Source organism: Pygoscelis adeliae, unplaced genomic scaffold, assembly GCF_000699105.1.
Source record: "Pygoscelis adeliae isolate BGI_AS28 unplaced genomic scaffold, ASM69910v1 Scaffold308, whole genome shotgun sequence".
In the NCBI taxonomy this organism is placed as follows: domain Eukaryota; kingdom Metazoa; phylum Chordata; class Aves; order Sphenisciformes; family Spheniscidae; genus Pygoscelis; species Pygoscelis adeliae.
In genome coordinates, this window is record NW_008825306.1 from 3,253,322 (window position 1) to 3,277,673 (window position 24,352).

Sequence of the window (24,352 nt, forward strand, 5' to 3'; positions counted from 1 at the left end):
CGTGTCCGGCTTGTATTGAAGGACTGAGTTGTCGTACAGCTGTTTCTGCCGGTAGAGAGCGTTCTCGGTGCCCCGAGCTCAGCAGTATCGGTTTGAAAAACTTCTGTAAAGAAAGCAGCATAGCCGCCACCTAAAACAAAGCCATGGGTTTTCACAAGGCTTTCGGGTTAAACACCGCTGAAGTACAATGCAGTCGTAAGTGCTAATGACTATCTGCAGTGTGAACATCAAAATAAGATGTTGAGAGAAACTTGCTGAAATACAGCAGTCATGCAATTATAAGAATATAAATCCTATTACCGTTAGCAGATTGATTAACATGAGGCTTTAAAATCTCAGCTGGACAGATGTGTGTCAAAATTGGACCTAATAGTAAAAGTTGCTGCTTGGTGTTTAGATCAGGAAGTCTGCATGGTTGTGAAATACTGTATTCTAATCGCTGCTAAGCTTGAAAATGCAATTTATTTAAAAGGGAGCTTATTTAACCTCTTTCAAGGTCTAACTGTAGTTGTCTGTGTTTCAGGCTTAGTACTATCCATTTTGTATTAAACAAGAATCCTGTCGATATGAGCTGGGCTGTGGAGGAATGGAAAGAAGGCCTCTCCCCCAGAGTCCTTCAGAAGATTAATGAGCTGGAAAGTCAAGTAGACAAGCTTAAAAAGGAGCGTCAGCAAAGGCAATTCCAGTTAGAGTCTTTAGAGGCAGCTTTGCAAAAACAGAAACAGAAGGTAACGTAGGCACTGTGGTCATTTCCCTAAAATGCCATTCTCCATGCCAAACGTGTTTATAAAGATGTATTATCTGGTGGTTGTTGGGGGGTGGGTTAGTGTTTTGTTTCTTTCCACTGACTGACTGGAAAGGTAGCACAGAAATATAAACTGCTTGTCTTCATCTTACTTCATACTCTCCCTTCTGTTTAGTTCTCATTGACTGTTAATAGAATTCCTGCCTCCTACCCATGTTTGGCATGATTGTCCATCTCCATGTGTTTATGTTTACTTTGAGGCTTTCCTATGTCTCTGTGATTAGGAAAAGAAATTACTCTATTGTTACGCCTGTTAAAAATCTTGATAATGACTAGGCCTGTTTTATATAACAGAGCTGTACAGTTGACAGCCTCTTACTGTTTCACCTTGCCTGCAGATAACTATCATCTTTTACTTAGTTTATGTAATTCTCCATTTTTTCCTTGTAGAGACTGTATTTTGGGATTTGGTTTTCTTTTTTGTTTTTAGTGCTGTAATTTTACACCTCACCTGACTCTACCGTGTCAGCTCTCTAGCCAGGAAACCAGAGACCCACTTGGTCAGGGTCCTGCCATGCCAGGGCAGAAGTGATGCATTTGGTTGAATTTTGTTTTGTAATGTTTGAATACAGCTCAGGGGCAACTTACAAAGGTTGCCTTTTATTCCCTTTAGGCTGCTACAACCTTCTAGCAAAACTTAAGCCTACTAGTTTTCTTTGAGTTTCTTCCTGTGAGTTTCCAGGTACTGATTTCAACCAACCAGAGGAACTGCTGTGCTCCCCAAACAAAAAGAAGGGGTGCGCTTGAATAAGCGTGCTTTGAGTTTTAAAGCACAGCAGCTAATAATCACTACTTTTCAGTCAAAAGAATAATGTTGTACAAAGATATAGCCTGACTGTAGCCTGCCCCTCAGAAGCTGGAGGGGAGGAGAAGGACATCTCTACTGCCAGTCTCTATTTCCAATTTCAGAGCCATGACTCTTGCTAATCATTGTGCATTCCTTGGTTACTGAGTCAAGGTATTCTGGTTGCTAAAGTTGATAGGCTGGAAAGAGAAGCGAGATGATGAGCAAAGAATGTGAACTAGGGTGGATTATCAGTATTTAACAATTTCTATTTATTGACTAGACACAAGCTCATCAAAAAAATTCATTAATCCTTAATGTCACTGAGTTGAGTTTTAGGAAATGTGGTTTTGTTCACACCCAAGCATATTTAAACAATGTGTTTATCTGAGGTTTCCAGTGCTGTCAGGATTTTGAAATGCTAGGAAGAAAATAACAGTATGTGAACTTTGTGTTATTAAAATAATAATTGCACAGAAGTGTAGAGAGGACTTGAGACATTTTTGAAATGGTCTATATTCCAACTAGGTTGAAAATGAAAAAAATGAAGCTGCAACGCTAAAAAGAGAGAACCAGAGCTTGATGGAATTGTGTGATAGTCTTGAGAAAGCAAAGCAGAAAATATCACATGATCTTCAAGTAAAAGAATCTCAAGTCAACATTCAGTCAGGGCAGCTGAATTCCAGCAAGAAAGACATTGAAAGGCTAGAACAAGAACTGAAAAGGTAAGGACTTGCTGTATGTCTCTAACCTATGTACAATAGGTTTTTTCCTCATGTTTTGCTCATTTAATGCGTCCTTCATGGTCTTCTAGTTTCTCTTCATCTCATACTTCATTCAGATTTTGTGACCAAAATCTCAAAACGTCAGCCTGTTTTTACATACACACATGCATATATGGACTTCTACATAAATCTGTGTGCCACTTGAAGCAGTTAGCACCTATAGTTCCTGTTTAACTCAGGGGGAATTCTGCAGTGTCATGTGAAAAGGGAGCCATTCTGTCATTTTGTTAGCTTTGTTTGTTTACAACTGAGTCACTTGGCAAAAGTAACCTGCAAAGAGCTTGGAGTTGCAGGGAAAATACATGGACAATTCAGTCTGTAAAATCAAGTCTACCAATAAAATATGACCGCTGGGAAGAAGGAGGCATGAACATCTATTGGAGTGGAAGAGGAAGCTGCCAAAAGCAATGGTGCTGTGACTGAATCACTGAGTCCAGTTACTCTGGTAAAGAAGTGCCTAATTCATAACACCTCAACTTGTAAACACTGTTATTACTGAGGCAGTATGTGTGTACTGTCTGTAGAGGTGGAATGCAATTCATACAATAAAGGAATCTTCTGTAATGCAGACACATCTAAAATCCTTCATCTGAGGGTGCTACACAAATGGAGCAGTTGCCCATAGTGAAGTGAATGTTGTCATCTGTTAAACTTGCTCGCGTGCTAAAGCCACCCTCCATTCTTGAATAAAAGTATTTCTGAAACTTTGTGTTCATCAATAAGGCAATAAACTGTTGTGCTAATACTAGTAATGCAGAATTACTGTCACAGAGAGCAGTGAGTCTGTGACACCAGGTTTCTTAACCGTTTGGTTTTGTTTTGTTTTTCATGGCCTGTTTTTCTGCTTCCTTTAACTTTTGGATGCTATGTCTCATATGTGTCCTAATAGAAGCAAATAAAGAGGAAGCTGTGTTGGTCTTTCTGTTTTTTCCCTTTGACCTCCCCCCTTTCTTCTTTGGGAGAACTAAAGATAGTTGAAGTACTTGCTGTGAGAAGATTCTAAATTTCAACAAAACAGTTTATGGCATGTAGAAACACCAGCTTAGTGTAAGGAGTTCTTCTGTCAAAGAAGAATCTAGTGAGATTCAACGGAGTTGATACAAAAAACATGAGTGTGGTTCTATCTGCTGTCAAATGTTGGGCCAGAGGTTGCAGGCTGAGGATATGTGTTCCATTTATCCATTCCCAAAATTAAGTCCAGTTTACTGAATCCTCTCCTTCCCATTATATTACTTTGCATAGCTGTCCACTACAAAAGATCATCAGTTACTACATGTAGCTTGATCCTGGCAATTGGTTTTGGTTCTGTTTTGTTTTATGCTGATTAACTGATCATTTACTACTTCATAGCAACTGACAATCCACTGGGAGAGGCGTTCTTAGTGTTGTGCTATAAAATGCAGGGGGAAAGGGAAAGGCAAGTTGTGGAGTCACTAATGTGATGGGCTGCAGCCTAGAACCGTTGTCTTATCAACCTGTGCTCGCTGGGCAGGATGAAGGTTGCTGTATAACCTCCAAACTAGTTATCTGGATTCATTGGATGAGCTTGTAACTCTTCGTGCTCGCAAAAGTCACTGGAATGGGGTAGTCTGCTGTGGTGTTTTGGGTAGCAATGTAAATGGTACACATGCAAAATACACTGTCGGGTGGATGGTGTTCCCTTCCATTTTTTCATGAGGTATACATAGGTTTCTCAAAGTGCACAGTATCAGAACATAGAATAAAAGCAGTATGTTTCCTACCATAAAGATGCGTACTGAAGAGTAAGAGTTTTATATTATCAGTGTTCACAGTGATTTGGGTGTGTTTAGCTGGACTACAGCTTCATACAGTGAGATCTTAAGCAGTTCTAACTCATTTTCATCTACTTCGGGTTTGCTTGTTTTTATTTTTTAGCTTTGACTTCTATGTAATTGATTAGATATATTGAAACTCTAAATAAAATATATTCTTCATATTTCTGTGTTATAGTACCTAAAAATTTTCAGTGGATGTATCTTGACTTGATCTTTAAAGTAAGTTCTTAGAATCATGTAATTTATTTGTGTATTTCAGGCTCTTAAAAATAGATAATTAACCTTTTAGTTTCCATTACTAATTTCTGCTGCTGCTTCTTTCCTAAACAGATACAAATGTGAGCTTGAGAGAAGTCAGCAAACATCGATTGCAGGAGACTTATCATTCAGTGGCACTCCACAGAAAAGTTTTACTGTTCCTTTAACACCAGTTCAAAGTCATAATGGTAAATTATTTTGTTTCTTCATCTAGCACAGATAGTTAACTGTCAGTTTTCTTGGAAGGTGGAAGAGTATTTTGAACATTACGCTTGTACTGAGTTTCCTAGTCCCTATTATATAGCTTATTATGAGAGTGTCTAATTCATAGCACCATAGGTTCCAAGTTTAAAAATTACTAGTGCAGATTGAACGCTTATTGCAAATATTACATCTTTTCAGCACTACGTTTTTAGACGTGGAATAGTAACAGGAATATCCATCAACAGACTGCAGCAGTTTTTTGAATTCCTAGTGTCAGCTCTTCCCTTCATGTAGCAAAGGGCAAACTTCTTCCTTCATGTAGCACAGGTACTTTAACTGAAGTTTAGTGAACAGTCGTGTTATTTCTTTAGAAAATTATTTTTTATTTAGGCTATTATTTTGCATGGTAATGTGCACAACTTATGCACTGTATCCATTTCAAAGCATCACTTCTATCTTCAAATTAGTGACATCAAATAGATTTAAAATATTTGAATGAACTGGAAAAGCAAAAGGAAGTTTCCTTAACTGGAGAACTGTTCTGTAGCCAGACACCTTATGCTGTCTATGCTGAAAAGCTTTGATGGGTTCAATATTACGCATGCTGTTTACCTGTTTCTTTGCTGTGAACAAATGTTCTCTTGAGTTTGGCATCTCAATCTTACTCCGATGGGAAATCTGAGATGCTTTCTTGCACTCTTGTTCCTTTAATTTCTTTATACATATCTGAAAAGGGATACAGTAGTGGCAATGTTAAGCATTTCACTAAGTGTGGCACTCCTGAAATGGGGATTAGATTAAAATTATTTAAATAACTGTATTTAAAATGGTATTGCTGGGGAGGTTTTTTCCTTTGAAAGCTGGAGTCTTAAATTCTTTAAGATCATAGAATCGTAGCATATATCAAGTTGGAAGGGATCCATAAGGATCATTGAGTCCAACTGCCTGCTCCTTGCAGGACTACCTAAAATGAAATCATGTAACTAAGAGCGTTGTCCAGATGCTCCTTGAACTCTGAGAGGCTTGGTGCCGTGACCGCTTCCCTGGGGAGCCTGTTCCAGTGACTGACCACCCTCTCAGTGAAGAACCTTTTCCTAATGTCCAATCTGAACTTCCCCTGATGCAGCTTCATTCCATTTCCTTGTGTCCTATCGCTCCTCTCCCACCTCACCAGAGGGAGGAGATCAGCACCTCCCCCTCCGCTGCCCCCCTTGAGGAAGTTGTAGCCTGCGATGATGTCACCCGTCAGCCTTCTCTTCTCCAAGCTGGACAAACCAAGTGACCTCAGCCCCTCCTTGTAAGTCTTGCCCTAGAGACCTTTCACCATCTTGGTCGCCCTCCTCTGGACACACCCTAATAGTTTGATGTCCCTGAGGCGCCCAAAACTGCACACAGTACTCGAGGTGGGGCTGCACCGGTGCAGAGTGGGACAATCACCTCCCTCAAGTGCTCCCTAGAATGCTACAAAGCATTCTAGTTCTAGAATTTTCCTGAGAGGTGTAGAATTGTATACAAATTCAAGAAAAGGGAATCAAGACTTTTGTTTTGGACTAATATGCTCCTCTTACAATTTCAGTGGAAGAATCCTAAATAAGTTCTTATTCCAATTCCTATTGCATTTGAAAGGAACTTGAGGAAAAGATCCAGCTTTTTTTCTGGTCATTTCTTAGTAATGTTAACTCAATTGGGCTGCTGGAAGGAAAAATTTAAAAAGAAAAAAGTATATAATCTAGATGTATGTGTATATATAATATAACATAACACATCTATGTTATATGTATTTATTTTTTAACATGCATATATATCATATATATACACATTTTTAGAAAGAGAGAGAGAGATTAAAAAAAAATTCTGGCATTGGATCCTTACTTTAACAGTTACGTTTTCATTCTAATGTCAAGTTCCAGATATCCCACTGGTGTACTTTTGAGGTCCTAAATTACTAAACATATTGTATATACAGTTGTTTCTTCCTCATGATGTGACACTTCTGATAGATGTTCATTTTTATCATTCCTGTGATAGCAATAGGCTAGAAAAGATTACCTATGTACTGTTAGATTATGAAGAAGTATTCATCATGTCTTTGTAGATGCTAAGTTTGAAGAACTAGAAGAAAAATACAGGAAGGAGGTACAAGAAAGAAAAAAGCTAGAATTAGAACTGAGAACTATCCAGGTTAAGGTAAGTATCTCTTGAGAATGGTATGTGTGATATCTAAGAAAGTAGCTACTGAGTGAACTTGGAAAATGGAATGGAAAACTGGTGAAATATATTCTACGTCACTTAAAGTATATATATATTTTTTTTAAAGAGAATTAATCTGTGTGTACTGCCATTCAGAAGTAGTCTTGGAGAATCCAGAAAAGCCAGCAAAATTGAGTAGCAAAGGAAAGAAGGACATTAAAAATGAGAACACATCCTTCAAAAATTGGAAGTCTCATGCAAGCAAGGACAAAAGAAAACAGTGTCAGTTTTGCCAAGTTAAATATGATAGGATAATAAAATAGCCTTGAAAAGATTATGAGAAATAACTCACCTAGCAAATAAAAACTAGTCAATTTTTCAAACACATGAGTAGTAGGAACTGTATTCGCGAATCTCTGAGGCCAATAGATGACTAAGATGTGAAAGCCCCCGAGGAAAAAAGGGCCATTGTAGAAAAGCTGAAATAATTTTTTTTTTTATTTGGTATTTACTATGTAAAGGCTTAAAAAGTTTTCTAAATCGGAGCCTTTCTATATTGGGGTAGAATCTGTGGCACAGCCTCAAATTGAAAAGTCAGAAGTAGTCTTAAAATAGATGGATAAAATGAATAATAATTAAAAAAATCACCACAGACAGGTAATATTTACCCATGAATTGGTAGGGCACTGCAGTGTGGGACTGCTGAATCACTGTGATGTGCAACTTATTTCATTCTCCTCTTGACACTGGAAGGTGACAAGGATGATGCAATTTTTTAAAAAAAGCTTACAGTGCTGATTGCTGGAAATGTAGTTTAGTCAGGCCGACTTTTTGTCCTGGTCAAATTGTTAGAAACTTCAAGCAATCCATTTATTGATGCATCTGTAGGTATGGTGTATGGAGAAAAGATCAACCATTTATTTGTAAAGGGAAATCATGCCTCGCATATTTTCAGAGGTTTTTTTTTTTTAGAATAAATCAGAGAATGTGTGAGTTAAGTGTGACTCTGTATAATGTCGTTGGATATCCACAAAACACTGAAAAAATGAAACAATTTGATAAGGGGCAGTTCTTGCAAATTTAGAGGTAAAGATTGAGGGCAGTGGCAATAAATGGTCAGTTTTTACAGCTGGGAATGATCAACAGTGGAGCCTGAAAAGCATTGGTAAAGAGAACTGTGCTATTCAGCATATTCATTAGTGTAGTGATCTGAAAAAGAGTTGAATAATATGGTTGAAGACCACACGGTATTTTGTAATACTAAATAATTGCAATAATTAAGACGGTAAGTAAAATTCAGCATAAAAAAAAAAAAAGTGAAATAATGCATCCGGAAAAGATAATCTGAACAATGCATACCCAGTACATTCAGGCTCCAAATTTAATGAAATGATTCCAGGAAGCAATTCAGTAATTATTGTGGCTAGTTCTCTGAAAACTTCAATATTGTGTTCAGCAATGATGAAAAAGAATTTTTTAGGAAAAGAATTAAGAACTAATGAGAAAATATTCTTTGCCCATATATAGCCAAATGGCTCTCACATGTTGAAAATTCCTTGCAAATCCTATTCATCTCATCTCCAGGCAGATATGGTAGAAGTGGATGGTACAAAGATGAGCGAGGATCAAGAGAGGAAACAGGGAATGGTCACTTTCCTACTTTTCATAAGGCATAATTACAGTACCAGCTCTGCAGGCTCAGTATTTTATTACACTGTACTGTGTTAAATGGCAGAACTCTCTGTCACAGAGTATTGTAAAAAGGCCAAACTGCAAACAGATCTGAAAGAGAAAGTGCATGTAAATTATTTCATTAAAAATTATTGTTAATTCCCCTTAATTTCCTGTATTCAAACTTTTGTCTCAGAAACTCTAAATTTAAATGGCGTATAAGGGGAATGATTACTATACGCATGGTTAGGTTTTTATGCTCTTTATGAGCATAAACAAGCTACTTCACAGGATTTGACACAGCATTCTGGACTATATAGATTTCTGGTCTTAGCACAGCTATTTGTACATAACGTATTCTCTGGTTGGAGTGAGAAGTCACATTGGGTATTACCTGGTTTAGGGCTTTAGTTTAAAAAAAACAAACAAACAAATGAGAGGCATTTGAAAATCCAGTTAAAAATATAATAGGGGCTTTACTGTTTGATGGTTTTTTCATGTAAGAAGGAGAAAAAAAACCACCTAGTATTTTGGCTCTGTTAAATTTTTCTGTAGGAAGAGATTGAAAGCTGGTACCAGGCATATTTTATTATTGCAATTTTTGGATATTCTGTGTGTATAAGTTTAAATAAATAAGTCTGTTCTGAATTTACCTGTGTTTGTCCAGAAGAACTAAATGTGGGTCAGCTATCAGATATGCTAGTCTAGACTTCTATAGTTCTTGCAGCTTACTTGTGTCAGCACTTGCCTGTAAAAATGTGGGCTTTGATTTTGAAAAATGTAGAAGGTAAATGATGGTATCTTTCTTGAAAAAGACGAAAAATCTGTGTATGTTACTGATAAAGATACACAGATTGAACTACTTTTTCGGAGATCCTGGTTTGTTTGTGAGTATCAGCTATTCTTGGACACTTGGGCTAAAGTTATTTAATTTATGTAGTATAAAAATAATTATACGAATCAGTAGTTTGCACTGGTGGATAATGTGATGTTATAAAAATGTGAAATGACCGTGACCTATTATCTACTTATTAATAAATTAAATATTTTGTTATATGTTGGATATGGAGCTGTGTAAAGCTAGATCTTTTTTTTCTTGGACACAGAAAATAAATCAGCCTCATCCTCAAAGCTCTTTGAGTCACAGGGAGATTGCTCGGCATCAGGCTTCCTCATCTGTCTTTTCATGGCAACAAGAAAAGACACCATCTAGAAATCAAGAAACACCTGCAAGGGGAAGTTCTACAACATCCTCTTTTCCATGGGAAAAAGAAACAAATTCTAGTATAATATCAGAGAAGAATGAGTTCGACAACAGCTTTGCTGAGAATTGTAGTTCTTCACTCATGATCCAGCTAAGAGCACAGAATCAAGGTATCTGATATATTTCTTTATAACCCAGAGGCAGTCTCCTATATGGTTTCATGAAAGCCGGTGTGTGGATAGAAGAGAGGTATTGAAATTAGTGCTTTAGCGAGGAAAAGAGAAAGATACCTGTTGTTGCCTTTGGCAGCTAGCCCAGCCGGCTGCAGGTGTGTGTATTTTCAATGATCAGCCAGTACACAGAGATTATCCACAAGCTGTGGTATCTTTTACATAAGGGGTATGAGAGTTAGAAGGGAGGAGTTTGTATTTTTGGGGTGTGTAGGGGACATCATATAAAAGGAAAATGGCCTTCTCCAATAATTCCATTGCTTGTGAAACAATTCTTTCAAAACAGAGTTAAAAAACCCTTCAGGATTTCATTACATCTCACTGTTAAATTCAATTATATTGCTTCCTTAATTTTGTATGACTCTTGAGATTTATGGCTGAGCAATACCTGTGTTAAAAATTCATTGATTGAACATGCTTAATGCATAACTGAGTTGGTCCATAATGGATGTCACTGGAAGCGCAGAATTAAGTATGATGCAAAAAGTACAATGCAAAAGCAAGATATGATCTTGTATCGTGCATATTGACTTAAAGAAATAATCATTCCTGATATCTGATAGTCGGAAGAGAGCAAATAGTCAGTTGTTGTGGATTTGGTGAACATTTACTTAAACCTGCTATTTGGACCATGTTTTCTACCAACTGTTTCTTGTAGGACTGTTTTACAAGTCCCTGTACTCTCCAAACTGTTTATTCAAATACCTACATGTAAAACATCCATCTAGGCAGCATTTTCAACTTGGAAGCCATACAAATTCAGCATCAGGAAGACAGGGGTTGTGGTTTGTTGTTTTTGGGGTTTTTTTTTTGTTTGTTTGTTTTTTTAACAAAAAGAATTACCAGTTAATAGTAATTCTGGATAACACTCCCTGTAGCTGACTAATGTTTCTGCTGTAAAATTTTATCATGATTTTGGAAGGTAAACTCTTACTGATGTATATTATGACAAGATCACTTGATTTTGCTTTATATGTATGCTGCTTTGGGACAGGAAAAAGATTGAAATATAAAATAATGTATTTACAGATGCCCAATAGCTGAAAAGCCTCTTAGAAACAGAGGCTCACAGTTGCCCCAAACAAATGTTTGTAGTGGATATTTTCCTTTTAAAAATAAAAAAAAATAAAAATAGCTATGTCAAGTGACATGTTTCTGTGTGTGTAAAAACAACAACAAAAACAAACCAGCAGAGGAACAAATTGTCTTTGCCTTTGCAGCATTTATGCCTGACCTCGCATTTTGCTGTGTTCTCATATATTATGAAGTGGAAATTATTGATTTAGAGTCAACTATCTTTCAGTACTGATAGTTTTAGTCACCGATGTAGTAGTAGAAGAAAGTTGAAACTTTTGTTTTAGCTTGCCAAACATTTTACAGGGTGTCTGCCTGTGTCAGGAACTTGGGTTGTTATCAAACCTACTAAATATTTTAGAATGTGTAGACACTTGGAAATCTGAGTACCTGGAAGATGTACCTTTCAAAGCAGAAAGTATCCTTAATCTTTACTGTTTCTAAAATTCAGAGTTAAATTCCACTGTTAAAGACCTAGAACAACAACTGCAAGCTCAAGAAAAAGTGAAGAAATCCCATATGAATAAATATCAAGAGACTGAACTGCAGCTGGACAGAATGAAGTTGGAATTAACAGAGAAGGATAAAGTTCTGAACAAAACCAGAGATAAACTGACTCAAATGAGAACACAGCTCGATCAAGCTACCACACAGGTAAAATGTTGCATCACACATCATCTGACTGTCCGTACAATTCATTCCCAGTATTAATGTGTGCCAGTTTTCAGCCATTTTAGTAAGAACCAAGGTTCTCAGATAAGTTTCTTGAGCATTTGCTGAGGATCAAGTTTTGAGAAGTATATGTTAGTTTGATATGTATTACCTGTAAAAATGTAAATACTCGTAAGCAGTTGCCCATTTTCTGGAAGGTTCTTATACCAACTAAAGAAATATTTTTCATCCTCAGGCAAGATTGACTGGAATTCTGAAAAATATTTTCTGATCAAGTTGCACAGAGCAACAATGACATCTGGTGGCAAATTCTGACCTTAAATAGACTCTGTCATGCAACTTTGGCTGAAAGTCAGTATCTGTTGCTTATACTACAGGACGTTGTGGGGGTGTAGTCTTTGGATTGTAAATTACTTGTGTAAAATAAAATCTAGGTAAAAATGCCATGCAAGATTGAGAATGTATGTAGTTTCTAAATGGGATTTCACGACCTATTCCTAAGGGGTTTGGATGCATAGTAAAAAACCAATAGGATAGTATAATTTGCTTAGTCAAGAATTTACGGAGTGTATTTAAATACATACATATAAAAACATGAAATGGTTCAGATTTTTGCTCATAATCATGTGAAGAAGAAGAGAATGCCAATGTTTAAAATGATTTAATTCAAACTGCACAAGATAACAAGTAAGAAGAGTTTTCTCTCTTTCTTGATTAATCAAGTTGCATTACCTTCCTAAAGTCCATTTTCACAGAATTTGACAAATTTGAAAGTCATGTGCAGATGTCATAATTCCTTGAATCTTTATATTTCCATCTATCTTTATACTTTTTTCTACTACTTTGATTCATCTACAGGATAGGAAAAAAAGATGTTTCTGTGTGTATCTTCTCAGGGTATAATAATTGTTATCCATCTTTGTCAGCAAGTTTCTATGTGCTACCTAAGTATATTGGAAAACTGCTGTTTCCCACAACTCCTGTATTGGTCCTTAAAAAATAAACCTTTGCATGCTGAGAGTTAATCAGTCTGCCTTTTGAGAGAGACAGCAACATCTGGCTATTGCTAGCTCTGTGAGGAACTGGTTTAGGGGAAGTCTTGGCTGGGAGTTAGGTAAAATCGTATTCTTGACAGAGTCCATTGAGTACATAAAGGCACTGTCATCACAATGAGTTTGTGGGAAGATAGGTGACCCAACATAACAGCTCAATTCCTCTAAAAAAGACTTTCTTTTCATTTATTTGATTCCCCAAATGACCTGATTCAACTTCCTGAATGGTTAGGATATTACGTACTTAATTTTGCCTTGTTAATTTTCTACGGGTTTGAGAGCTGAATTGTTTTACTAAGGAATCAAAGGGGCATTAAATCCAGCACAAGGGAAGGGGTAAGTTTATATAGCTAGGAACACGCCTGGGGAAGGATGAGGAGAAGTAGGACTGACTGGCCCCATTGAATTGAGGCACAGCCCATCCTTAAGGTGCAGTGCAGCATCTTGTCCCAGAAGGTTCCTTTGATCCTGCCATCTGAAGGTTGCTCCTTTCTGTTCTGTTTCTTCTTTCTTGCGCTGAAATTGGATCTCTGCCTGCCCCCCAGACTTTGGATGTAGAACTGCATTGAGATTCTGGATTTTAATTTTGGCACACCCCTTGCGCACTTCTCTGTCACTGGTACTATTCACAGACCTTGACCACAGCACCTCCTCTGTGTTATCAAGTATTCTCACATTTTGTGAGGTCTGCAGCCCTTCTGCAGGCAAGTTTCCATGTGATCTTACAGGAGGAGCTCACGATCCCTGCGGTCTGTGCCTAATAACCAGACATCCCAATACTACTACCTGCTTCTTATTTTCTTATTATACAGATGGACTATTGTTTCACTAACTCATCAAATAGCCCTTGTTGCTGGAAAAGAAAACAGTCCTGTTCATTTTTCTTACACCCTGGGGGGAAAAAAAAATGTACATATTTTGCATTAACAGGTTGTTTTTGGAATAAAAATGCGTTTTTCTGTTCAGGGAGTTAGGTGGACATTGCTTCACTCTCTTAGGTAATGTAATATTAACATAATAAACTGAATTACATAACAAGCCCACATACTCTTAACATGGAGGTTAACCTAGAACATAGGCTACTGATTTTTTTTTTTAATTAAAGTTTAAATTGTGAAAAACACTCTTCTGTTGTTGTTGTAGACTAAGATAGTTGCCTCTTTTTTCCCTGGCCAAATCAATGTGCTGAATCACTCTGAAATTCAGTGGAATATCCAGTTATTTTCAGTCTAAGCATGTAGTTGTTTAGCAGTTAGTGGTCATTCTTTAGTTCATAGCAACCCGAGGTGCTGAAAATATAATCTGTTTTTAGTGTCAGATACAGTACGTTCCTGTAGACTGTCAAAGACACTGATTTTCTGAAGATGTCTTTATTCTTTTGTGTGTGTATACACGTGTATGTATACACATGTGTAACTACATGTATATGTGTTCTGTCTATATATACATGTTATCACTAACGTAAGCAAGTATGAGTTTAGTACTTTGGATTGCTAAGAATTTATATGGTACCAACTACAGTTATGCTGTAGCTTATATGAATGCTAGAACAATTGTAGTAGGTGAATTCAATCTTTTTATATGAATGCATATAAATTTAAATAAAACATCACTTGTGTTTTTATCACTTGTGATTGATAACTAAATTGTTATAGGTGCAAATGATGGAGCAAAAGGTGAAAAGATTGTCAGAAGAACTGAATTGCCAAAGACAAAATGCTGAGAGTGCTCGTCAGTCTTTAGAACAGAAAATAAAGACAAAGGAAAAGGAATACCAACAGGTAAGGCAAGAAGAACTTTTTAATTTTGACTTCCTAAGGAGGTTAAATCATATGGCTTATTTTGTGTATCTGCTTTTCAATTAATTGCAATCACATTTGATAGAGAGGTAAAAGTTGCAAAGGTAGTTGAAAAACTGAAAACAAACATCCCAATAAAGGTGAGAGGCTGTTGGAGAGATGCAGAATTATGTTAGTATTCACTAGACAATAGAGAATATGTGCGAGAGACCCGACTGAGATACAAATACATGAGAAACAAGGCTTCATTGTTCACAGAATTATGTATATGTGAGTTCAAACTTAATAACTGATTCAGTTATTTCTGTGGAATCTGAGTTGCAGATTCCATGCATCTCGCACACAAGAAAATAATTTCTTTAGGATTATATCTCTATTGTTCTAATTCTGGTTCGTGCTTAGAAGATGGTAAAGTATGGGGTTAGCATAAGTGTCTTTTCTTTCCTTCATGCCAGCTCCTGCAGAGAGACAAAGTGTAGCAGTATCCCGGGAACTTTTCCGGAGTGAAGTTATGTTTAGCATTAACACTGATTTGGATTAGGTCTAAACAGTTTGTGTTGTTCTTTTTAAGCTTAATAACCAGTGTTAGGAAATCCAAGACGGATTTGGAAATGATAGTGCCATTTCAGATGGGCATTTTAAGTTTACTTTGGGGATTGGGTAAGGGCACTGACCTGCAGAAGACTGCTGTTGTGTCAAATGTTTAACCTGAAATGTTTTCTCCAAGGTGTATCCAGAAAAATAAAACAATTGCAGAGGAATTCTGCTGGAATGGCCGATGAACAGTGCTGCTATCAATGCTCTTGAGTGAAAAAGGGTTTCACAAAGTCTGTTAGGCTAGATGCTAACGCAGGATCTCAAAGAGATACTGAAACTTGTCTAGAAGTGGTAAATAAGAACAACTGATCTTTGTATTTGAATAGCTGTAGCATGAAAAAACACTGTTGAAAGATTCAATTATATCAGTCATTGTATTCATCAAAGATGGGTTGAAGGCCCGTGAACCTTCTGTCATGGTTTCTCCTTACAAACCCAGTCCATACTGGCTCTGCTATGCCTGATGCATGCCCCTTGGGTACTGGCACTCTATTCACTGGGATCATTTAAGAATATGGTATTTCTGAGACATTCTTTTAGAGAAGCAGCATATCATCCTCCACATGGGTGGGTTGTTGCTACAGCTTGTCTCAATAGCTGATAGCTTGCATGTCAGGCAGTTTAGGTGCCATGCACAGGAACTGCTCCTGTGAAGCAAAGTTTATTTTTAGTTAGAAATAAAAAGGCCTTCATAAGACTAATACGTAAATCTACATACTGTCATTCTAGGTTGTTCAGCAAGGCCATTAACTGGGAAGAACTCTCTCTCTCTCTTTTTTTTTCTGTAATGTTTGTGATCTGTGAGCTGTTATAGGCTTTTATGGAGTTTGTTTAATGTTCATTTATTTATAATACTTGGCTGTCAAGTCCAATTTAAAGGCTTTTTTTTTTCTTACACATTCTGGCATCCAAATTTGTGTAATGTTGCAGAAATTCTGATCTGTGTGTTTTCCTCAGGAAGGGATTCTTCCCTTCTGTGAAACCTAGATACTGGTGCTGGTCCTACTGAATTCCATCCTGTAAAGCCTTGCTGGTGTGTTCCTTATTACATTTCTGTTTCTAGACGGCAGGTGAGATCCAGGAAGACATTTCATGAACTCTCAGAAAGGCCTGAGAAGCTCCAGGCCTTGTTCCGAGATGGTAACAGGCTAGTTTCAGAGTTGCACTTGCATCAGGGCATAGTTTCCAACGTTCTTGCTCAAATTTTATTTAAATGTTTCCATTCAAGCTTCAAATTGAAAAGGTGAGATTCATATCACCTTACTTCAGACATCTGAAATCTAGGTGTCAGTCTAAGCTTGTTACTTAGGCCTCTACTTTACTCTGGAGAGACAGAGGCACCTTCAGAAGGCAGGTTAGTCCAGATACCTTAGATGTGGGTCTTCACTTTGGAGCTGGGTGTTTGCCTGGTGGCAACGGAAGGAGCCTCCACTTTTAGCTTAGATGTGCATAACTAGTTTTTTGACATCTAAAACTAGAGGAAGCACTTCTCTTGTTCTGAGCATTCATCTAAAGAAAGGTAGGTTTTCTGTAGTTTCTCTCTTATACTGTAACATGTAGGGCTTAGAAAGCAGTGTCTTTTCAGTCCATCAGCTTTAGAAATAATTATTGGAATGCTTTGGGACATAAAGACATTGAATTCATCATTTCATTAATAAGGAGTGCACTAGGGTCCAAAGAGCCTCCTTCCATGAGCTCGGGAAATGCTCCTGACCAGAGGTTTGCAGAAGAGCTCTTTGGAGCTAATACGTACTTTACTCAGCATTAGTTACTAGTGTCAGTACTAGTACTGACAGTAGCACTAGCACAGTACTACTGTGACACCCAGCTGGTGTCACATCTTTTCTTTCTAAATTGTATAGTGCTTCTGTCACCTTCTTGTGTGGGAATGCAGTTGCAGACTTATCTATATTGGGTTCTATGTAGAAAAATGCTAAATTATACACACACACACACACACACACATATTAATGTTGATCTTTCCGGGTCTAACGTTTATGACAGTTCCACACTCATCCATACTTTCCCTGATAAACAAGAGCTGTTTCTTTACCAGATGTCTTACTGGTGTAGGAAGTGCTTGGGCCTCTTGTGCTGTTTTTGCTGTCGAGCAGAATGTAAGGGGTGCTGGCATCATGTCACAGACATGACTGACTAAAATACGCTGAGTTGTGTGCACAGGGTTCATGCACCTGGGAGCCAGAGCCACATTGCAGAAAATGTCAGCTCTAGTTCCTTCACTGTGAACATTTCCTTGCTTTTGTTTTTTTTGTTTGTGTTTTTTTCCTTTTGTTTTGTTTGACTGGTGACAGTATGGTACTGTGTCTTTTAGTGAAGCAGCTTGCCTGTATGAAGTAACTACGCCTATACTCTAAAACTACTAAGAGAAGCACAAGAGCTTTATGGCCTTTTCCCCTTCACAAGGATCTTAGAATTTGTTAGTAGAGCATATCGCAACTTCTGCATAGCGATTACTGCTGATAAATAATCTGGTTTTTTCCTTCATTGCTTTTTATTACCCTCACGCCTCTTACTGTTTTACATCCTAATAAACCTCTGAAATCTGTGCAGAATCACAACTGTAAGGTCTAAAGGCATAGGAACAGGCCTCGTTCTAACTACAAGAAACTACAAGTACAGCTGTTATAGCAAATGGATGCCTACTTGGCATGTCGTAAGATCCACACAAACTATATTGTCCTTCTACAGGTTTCAGGAAGTCTGTTTTTGGAACTCTATTTTTTGTGCAGTTTTCATGACTGCCCTTGTAAGATTATCTTGTTGCTCAGTCCCATGCTAGGTATTATTTTAAGACAATTTTTTAATTTTCCTAGAAAAAAAATCAACCCTATAGTATGGTAAGTAAATAATAGCAAAGATTAATTTGTCCACTGTAGTGTAATGTAATTCTTATATGAAACTTATCTTTAAGATGAAGAATTTTAATACCATTACTTCCACTGGTTTTAGATTCCCTCCCCCCTCCCCCCTTGTTTCTGTGATAGGAATGTTGCTGTAATGGAGTTTTTAAGCAGATGACATAAATCGGGTTGGGGCCATGCTTGCCTGTGTGATGTTTGCAGCATGCATCAAAGTTGTTTTTAAACTGTTGTTCACTGTCTAAGACAAGTGTCTCTGAGCAAGCAGTATCTGCTAATGAAAATCAGTTGTTATTGCTCTAGTAACCACAGTAGAGACTTGTTGCAGTTACGTGTTTATTTCTTTGCTACTGTACCACTGTTTTCTAGGAACTCTCTTGTCAGCAACGTTCCTTACAAACACTGGATCAGCAGTGCAACCAAATAAGAAACAAACTGAATCAGGAGCTACAGCAAGCCAAAAATGACTTCAGTGCTCTGCAGGCAGAATTTGACAAAGTAGGCTTTTTTTATATTAAAATCTTCTATTAGAGCTGGTATTTAGTTGTCTCAGCATTACTGCCTTAATTTAATTATACATAAAGCAAAAAATAATTAATGTGGGGACTTGTATTAGTGTTTTGTACAGTTTGTATTAGCTGTTTTGTATTTACCATTTCTCACTGAAATACTATGTATTTAAATGTGAATTACGGGCTTTTAAAAGTTTGGGGCTAGTCCACTTTCCACAGGGAAGGAGATGTGAATGCGGAACAGTGCAGCTAAAATAAATCTGTTTGAGAGGGGAGCAGCTAAGGCTGATCGCAAGAGACACCTTATATAGGAAACGTGCAGAGGTGCAGCTTGATGACAGAGCTGAACTGATCCACTGGTAGTTGCCCTTTGGAACAACAGCCCTATTTCATACACCTTGGCCACGCACTCCTGCTACTTCTTTTTTAGCAGTGCTACTCCTCATGTGACCCTGCAGAGAGCTGATACAGGAGCTAAAAGGTCAAAGAAAAAATTAGATGTATATTAGCATATGTGTACACAGGCACAAGTGTTTGCTATCAGTTTAACTCCCTGAACTGGTTCTCCACAAAATCTGATGAGTGTCAGGTCTTGTGTAAAGAGGAACAGTACGAAGGAGGTCTTCCACAGCTTTGGCAGCAACTAGCTATTGGAACACGTTAGTTGTCACAAGCCCACAATTTTAAGGAAGTTAGAAAGCAGCAGAAGCCTGAAGAGTGTGTGGCCAGAAAAGAGGAATGTTTAAAAACCTCAAAAAGCTCTTGAGAGCAGCTATAAAGCAGCAGAGCAAACTGAATTTCTAAAAAGGGCCACAAGTTTTTGAAAGTTATATTGAGAAGCCCCATTAGCAGGCAGGCTGAACTGAAACAGCATTTCTAAAACTGACAGGAGCTTTCTTGCAGGTTTGTTTTATTTTAGAAATATAGCCATGGGAATACATTCAGTCAAATGTTTTCCATGGAGGTTTCTTTATATGTACATTCTTTTGTCTATGCTTACTGAAGAAATTGATTTCATAGAGAGAAAAATAGGTGCCTTTTAGTTCTTTCTCCAAGAAAGCTGATTTATTACCTAATGACCTCAGAACAGACTTTTTTTTTCCCTTTTTTGACCTGATAATGGTATTTCCTTCCTTTTTAATCTAGAGCATTATAGGACCATTTTGAAAGAGCTAAAACCTGTTCAATTTTTATAAAATCTGTGTCAATGTAGCAATAAGTGCAGTTATGATCCTAACTTTCTGATTCTCATAGCTTAGCAAAAAGGCTATTACATTCCCAATCTCATTTGTATCCTACAGATGTCATTGTTGTGATGTAGCTGCAAGTAGGATGTGTTAATCCAATTTCAGTCTAGAAATATATGTATTTTAGAGACATACCATCTTTCTGATTAGAGGCAAAGGAGTGGAAAGGCGATAAGCAGCTATTTTCTAAAATACAGTAAAGCAACCTTAGGTTCATGGTGGATAAAATAATGTAGTTTTATTTTGTAATAGAATGTTGGCATTCAAGAACGGGAGTTTAAAAAAAAAGTTATGTATGCCTGTGAATACAATGTCGATTTTCAACATTCTTACAGGTAATGGCAGTCAAACAACGCTTGGAACATGATACCAGTGATCTCACACAGAAGCTGTGCAGAGCAGAGCAGGCTTTATTAGCAGCCCGGGCTAAGGAAACTGATTTGACAAGAAGCTTTGAGGTAACCAATGCAGAGTAGTTGATAGAATTAATAGCATAAATTGGCAATCTGTAAACGCTAATACTGTCGAGCATTTATTCCCATAGCTTATTTTCCCATAAGTAATCTTTAAACACTTTTATGGATTATCTTAATAACGCATCTTAGTTGTAACACAAAATGAAGTCTTCACTAACATTATGTAGAGTAATACAATTTGTGGAATTGGCTGCACAGTTAGGATTCATTGCTGTAATGCTGCTGATATGGTTCTAGTTCACGTTGGACTTATCTTTTATCAAAAATAGGTTTTTGTTTCAAGACATTCTTGCTTTTGGTCCTGAAATAAAAATATATCAATGCTTGTCTGATTTTAAAAGTAAATTCTAGAATCATTGACTACTGCTTTGATGCACACTGCCAAACTCAACGATTTTGTACAGACTTACTATATCCTCTTTTTTTTTTAAAAAGCATTTTTCTTAGAAGAAACACAGTCCAACAAATATACACTCCTGTAAAAACTTGAAAATGAAGATAAATTCAGAGAAGTCTTTGGATGCTACCTCATATTCACACATGCAGAAATCTTTTCAATTTAATGTCTCCTTTGTCTTCTCAGTTATATTGTTTTGCTTTGGTGGCAATTAGAGATGCTACACTTGAAATTGTTACAGTCGTGCCACTAGAGAGCTCTCAATGCAAATTTTAGCCTTTATTTGGAGAATCAGAAGTAAAAAAGAAAGACAGATCAATACCTGTGTAATCCATGTCACAGTTTGTTTTATTTGAACACTCTTATTTTGCTTATTGCCTGTTGTCATGAGCAGATATAAAATAATCTGGCATAATTTCTGCCAAAAATTTACTTGCCAAAATTCTATGAACAAATTTCAAGTAAAATAGTGGTTTTTGTTCAGATCAGCACAAACACTGGTACAGCTTTAGTATATTGTGAAACTTTAGGTACATTCATGCTGGTAGATTACAATGTCTGGGAACATTCCCAGCTATTGGAATGTGGCTATTTATACTGTTAATTGTCAGAACAACACTTCGCATGGCTTTGGCCCAGCTGATTAGCACTCTTTCATACGATTCCCAGGCACAGTTTGGGAGTTCACATGAGCCTGGGACCATTCCCAGCAAGCGGTTTGGTTAGAGCCACCTGTTTGGGAAGATAGAAGACTTCAGTGGTACGGATACGGGCCACTTGGCCTCGATGCCAGATAGTGGTCCTTGAAACCTATTTAGTAAATAAATGTAGCTGGTGCCTTCCAGTGGTAAGGCTAATCAAGATAGCTTTTGTTCTTCCAATGTATCCCAGAGGAGGAGAGCCTCCATTAAGCTTCTACACATTCTTAATGTAATATTTCATGTTTTTAGACCAAAAAAAAAAAAAAGTTTATATCAGACATTGTGGGCTCATGCCCTTTCTGGCTTTGAAATTATGGAGTGAGGTTAGATTTGATACAGTTTTTTGAGTTCTCATTGTCAGAGAGCATCTGATTTGTGGAAATATCTTTTTTTTTTGCTGCAAATTCTTGGGAGTGCTTCATGTTATCTACCGGTCTTGTATCCATCTTACTAGGCTGTAACTATAGTCAGACTTTTTCTTCATATTTGTTTGGCTTGGTCAGACAATTGAACAGCTGCTGACAGTGATGTTGTATTAGAACATGACCAATAAATTTATAAAGAAGCTTAATCTGGGGGAGATTGTAATATTTGAAGAGATCAGTAACACTGCAGTTCTCTGTCTTCAGACTCGCACATGAGAAGGCGTGGTATATGTCAGCAGAACTTGGAGCATGGCTTGTCTTCCTCACTCATAAATAAGTATAATGCAAAAATTTACATTGAATTGTTTCAAAGTCTTGGAGGCTTTGTTGACAGTAGATTTTGTTTATAGGAAAAGAAAACAAGAGTGAGATTGACATTTCTTTTCCTTTATTAAAGGGAAATTGTTGTGGTCTTACACGAATGGTCTAACTGCCCAGTGGAGAATACAGTTGTCTTCTGCTGGTTAATCCACTGCTGAGTTTAGTCCTTACTGTGTAATAAGACTGGTGTTCCAGAAAAATTGCAAAACAGATACACTTGTGAGACATACAGGATGTGCTTAGTTGAAGGACTACTAAGCTTTGCAATGGTGATATCTCAATAGCTTAGCAGTTCTGGCATCTTAGCGTGTGGTTTATATTTTGATGGTGCCAGCAAGCCCACAACTATTCTTGGAAAAATGGGGGAGTCAGTCCCTAAACTGCTCATAAGCCTGCCCCGTGAAGAGTTTCTCCAGAATAATAGTACTACCTATATATAGGTTCTGGAGTTTGCTTTGGTTTGGTTTTTGCTTTTTCAAGGGGCAATTGCAGAATGGCTAACTTGAGTAATACAACGTACAAGTAGAATCGATAACCGGATTGAAACCAAATTGATTCTTTTGCTTATAGCTTTGGAAAGTGTTAATGGCTAGTTACTATCAGATACTTAGTCCATTAAATTATGGGTGCCTGGGTTTTGCTGTGTGCTGCTTATTGGGAATGTTTGCACCAAATCAAAATAATTTGACCTTTCGGCCATTTTAATTTGTTAAATTTGTTTGTTTTTCTTTCCATAGATCACCCTAGATTTTTCTAATAAACAGGCTTGTTTAGTTCATGTTCTTGTGTTGCATCTGTGTATGGTGCTTTGAATGCAAGAAGTTTGGACACTTGTACTTCTTTGAAAAATTATTGTTACGATTACTGGAAAATTTTCTTCATTGAAACTTATAAGTGACTGGATTTTATTTTTTTTTAACTATGGGTAGGGAAGGCTATGAGTAGAAGGGAAGGTAACTGTTAGTGACACTGACAATTTTAATCGTGTTCTGAGGGTGATTTATTTATGTTGTTGCAAAAACAAGCCTGCCATGCCAGCAAGCTTTTAATTTTTTTTTTCATCCAGACCTTTCCATTTCTTGAGCTTGGCTTTTGTCAATTGCTGCCCATCTGCTAGTAGTAAACGGATGAATAATTGATGGCCTGTTTCCAGTTGGGCCATGCCAGTTCCATGCCATCTGTTGTCCAGTAGCACAGGAGTTTGGAGGAAAAAGATTGGTTTCCTTAAAAGAACTTTTATTCGACTTCCTAGATGCAATGTAGTTACACAGTTTTGTTTGTGGGTTTTGTTATTTTTTAAACTCAATACTCTTAATGGCAAAACAACCCTCTGAAGGAGTAAACACTTCTAAATAAAATTTGAGCAGTGTTGCCATGATGATGATGTTCAGTGGAAAGAGAACTTGCACCTACGTGAGATGATAGGTGAAACCTGATTTATAAATTTCTTGTTAATTTTGATGCCATTGCAGGGATTTGTTTCCTTTGTTGCTTTGGGAAAGTAGCCTAACTTCATCAACTCAGGTTTTGTAGGATGTGTCCTGTCCTGTCTTGATCTCTTTGGGGCAGGTCATGTGGAGCTGTTTGCTCTATGCAAACAAGGGACATGCCAACTACGTCAACTGGCAGCATCTTTCAGATGCTGTCAGCTAGTTAAGAATAGTTCAGCATATGTTCTGAAGCAGTGCTTAGGAACCCAGGCATAGCTGCCCAAAGACTTAATAAGACCTAATGGAATATCTTTCTTTTGATGTAAATGAACTGAATTCTTTGATCTTCTTGGCAAGTCACATGAAATATGGTCTTATTTGGTTTTGTTTTAGGAAGTGAAGCAGGAGAAAAACCTTCTTGACTGTCAACTTGAAAAAAAAATGCAAGAGATCCACCAACTTGAAGAAGAACTAAATATCATCAAGCAGTCTCTAAAGCAGAGCCAGAATTTTGCAGAAGAGATGAAAAGTGAGTTACGTGTTTAAGTTTGCAGAACTCCTGTTGCATGTTTAATGATGTATGTTTCCTGTAAGTTTCATTGTGAATTAAGTAAAAAGGTTTCCACTGTGGGATATGATTAGTGTTTTAAACCAACATTAAGTTTGTCCTAAATGGAAATTAATTTTTGTCTATGAACATATACAGTTCCTGAAGATACACAATTTTGAAATTAATCGAAGTGTACTGGACTTACCAGCAAAATGAATTTCATAGAATCTATTTAAACCAGAAAACTTCTGTTTTGTAATTCTTTTATGTGTTTCACAGAGTTTAAAGAAAAA

The 24,352-nt window shown here is 37.2% G+C and overlaps 1 protein-coding gene across 1 annotated transcript in view; it reads left to right on the top strand.

Annotated features, from left to right (window-relative positions):
* Window positions 1-531: 531 nt before the first annotated feature.
* The window catches only part of CENPF (centromere protein F, 350/400kDa), a 42,782-nt gene continuing 18,961 nt past the window's right edge, over window positions 532-24,352 (top strand). The window contains exons 1-10 of the mRNA XM_009330195.1: window positions 532-728; window positions 2,118-2,314; window positions 4,501-4,616; window positions 6,728-6,819; window positions 9,600-9,867; window positions 11,453-11,655; window positions 14,381-14,506; window positions 18,370-18,498; window positions 20,095-20,217; window positions 23,903-24,038. Coding sequence (XP_009328470.1) covers window positions 567-728; window positions 2,118-2,314; window positions 4,501-4,616; window positions 6,728-6,819; window positions 9,600-9,867; window positions 11,453-11,655; window positions 14,381-14,506; window positions 18,370-18,498; window positions 20,095-20,217; window positions 23,903-24,038 — 1,552 coding nt within the window. The 5' untranslated portion in view covers window positions 532-566. The remainder of the gene's footprint in view (window positions 729-2,117; window positions 2,315-4,500; window positions 4,617-6,727; window positions 6,820-9,599; window positions 9,868-11,452; window positions 11,656-14,380; window positions 14,507-18,369; window positions 18,499-20,094; window positions 20,218-23,902; window positions 24,039-24,352) is intronic.